We start from the raw sequence: 2,498 nt of genomic DNA, 5'->3' as shown, positions 1-2,498 counted from the left end.
ATTAAAAAATAAGGGAACAAAGCGTATATACATAATTCTGCGTAAGAGATTTTCTAGATTTATAGAGGCCTGTACAAGACGTACTTAACCGCAAAAAAAGACGTTGGTTCTTTATTTGTAGTTATTAATAAATTTTAAATAATATGATTAAGTATATATTGAAATCATTTGTGTTTAAAGTACTAGTAGTAAACATTTACTCGATCTGGGAATAATAACTTAACTCATTTTTTATTTATTATATAGCGTAATGTTTTGCTGTTGCTTTATGAGCGAAGCTAGTCGCATAAATATGCAGATTAACTCCCAACTTCGTCGAAGTCAAAAAGAGGAAGGAGCCAAAATCAAACTTCTACTTTTGGGAACTGGTGAATCGGGCAAATCAACATTCATACGACAAATGCGAATTATCTACGACAAAAGTTACACAGAAGAGGATAGGCGTGGATTTATAATGGGTATTATGGACAATATACTAAGTGCCATGAAAGCAATGGTCGCGGCTATGAGTTCCCTCAATATCGATTACGAATTGCATACCAATAAAAGAAATGCGGAGCTGATTGCTTCTGCTGATTCTAAGACATTCGCATGCTCTCCGGAATCGTATATAATGGTTATAAAGGAACTGTGGCAAGATGCTGGAGTCCAAGAATGCTACAGGAATCGTAACAAATATCAGTTAATAGACTCGGCCAAATATTTTCTAGAAAATATAGATCGCATAGCGGAATCGTCTTATTTGCCAACCGACGATGATATATTGCATGTGAGAATAAAAACAACCGGCCTGGTAGATTACAATTTTACGGTGGATAAGGTACGATTTCAAATGACGGATGTTGGGGGACAACGCTCCGAACGTAGAAAATGGATACACTGTTTCAACAACGTAAAAGCCATTATATTTTTGACTGCCATTTCCGAATACGATCAAGTGCTGCGGGAAAACGATCAAAAAAATCGTCTTGTTGAATCGAAAAATGTCTTCAATACAATTTGCAGTTCCTCATGGTTTGCAGATACCTCAACTGTGGTGTTTTTCAATAAGGAAGATTTACTCATAGAAAAAATAATGTACTCTGACCTGGATAAGTACTTTCCGGAATATAAGGGACCCAGGAGGGATTATGTAAAGGCAAAGATTTTCATAAAAAATATGTTCCTTGAAGGTATTCCACAACAAAAAATATATGCACATTTCACATGCGCTACCGACACTAAAAATATCAAAGTTGTATTCAACGCTGTGCGTGATTCTATATTAAGAGATCGGCTGATCGTATTTGGCGTATATTAATGTTTTACTGGTGAGGTCATTTTATGACATATTTGCTTTACTAAAAATATATTTGTTCTATAATTATTTTTTTTTATTTTTGTTAGACCACAATATTTTACACGTATGTATGTATGTTATATTTATTTTATTAATATAAATAATAAATAAATGTTCATTGATTTTGCAGGAGACACCTTTTTGAACTTAGTTAAAATAAATATGTCCAAAATAGTTTGGTTCAAATGTTGTCTGTTTGGTGATCTGACCGTACATGCTCGTAACCGGTAAAATAACAGTCAAAAGTAAAAATACCTAAATATTTTTATTTTTTGCCGGATCAACATATTACATATTTGTCAAATAAATTCTCATAAAGTAGGTGAACCCTGCAAATAGTTCTAATGTACATGTCGTTTAATATTGTATGTATGCAGTAGGTACATCCAATTAAAAGTAAATGAAATTTTGCTGTTGGCTCAATGTATTCCGACAGAATTGAGTCTGTGCACAGAGAGATTTACATTAGGAACGTTCGAAAAGAAAAACGTTTTATGGGATTAACCATATAACTATACAAGGTAGTCTCATGCAGTCATATGTTTGCAATTTTTTCATAAATTTGCTTTTGACAACATTAAGCTTTAAAAATTTAAACGAAAATATGTTCGTTCAAAATGTACGCAAATTTTGTGTCCAGTGGCAAAAATGTTTGAATCATTTATATTTATTACTATTTTAAGTTCCCTGCCTATAAAACATATAAATATAAATTGCAATATGCTTAGTAAAATTTTGAGAACAACGTGGAGCTTTAGAAACATTTTTTTAATTTGTTGAAAATTTGCCAATCGCCATGCGTAACATTTTATGATTTTTTTTCATTTTATTTGAAATTGATATATGAATTCCTTATTAAGAAGGGTTGCCATTATGAATTTTTCAAATGAGACTACCTTGTATAGTTATGCCATGATTCGCAACATAAAATAACAATATAAATCTCTGTAATATCATTAATTTGTTGATTGAATTAAGGGAAGCATTTAGTAACCCTATCTTATTCGGCCTTACTTCAAATCAGCTGTTTGTGTCAAGCGAGAAATTTAGTTGAAGAAAATGCCACACAAACCTTAGTATCAATTTAAAATTGGGGTTTAATGGCATTTCATGTTAATTTTGTGATTTTAAACAAATTATACCAATAAAAACACATTAA

At 31.7% G+C, this 2,498-nt stretch overlaps 1 protein-coding gene across 1 annotated transcript; it reads left to right on the top strand.

Annotated features, from left to right (window-relative positions):
- Positions 1–292: 292 nt before the first annotated feature.
- LOC133321956 (guanine nucleotide-binding protein subunit alpha-11-like) lies at positions 293–1,300 on the top strand. Its single transcript, XM_061531028.1, has one exon. It carries the CDS (start codon positions 293–295, stop codon positions 1,298–1,300), a length of 1,008 nt encoding a protein of 335 aa, XP_061387012.1.
- The last annotated feature ends 1,198 nt before the right edge of the window (positions 1,301–2,498 follow it).

Source organism: Musca vetustissima, unplaced genomic scaffold, assembly GCF_032173495.1.
Source record: "Musca vetustissima isolate MV318-11 ecotype Yass unplaced genomic scaffold, APGP_CSIRO_Mvet_v1 utg482602, whole genome shotgun sequence".
NCBI classification, from domain to species: Eukaryota; Metazoa; Arthropoda; class Insecta; order Diptera; family Muscidae; genus Musca; species Musca vetustissima.
This window is presented reverse-complemented; position numbering and strand designations above follow the sequence as displayed.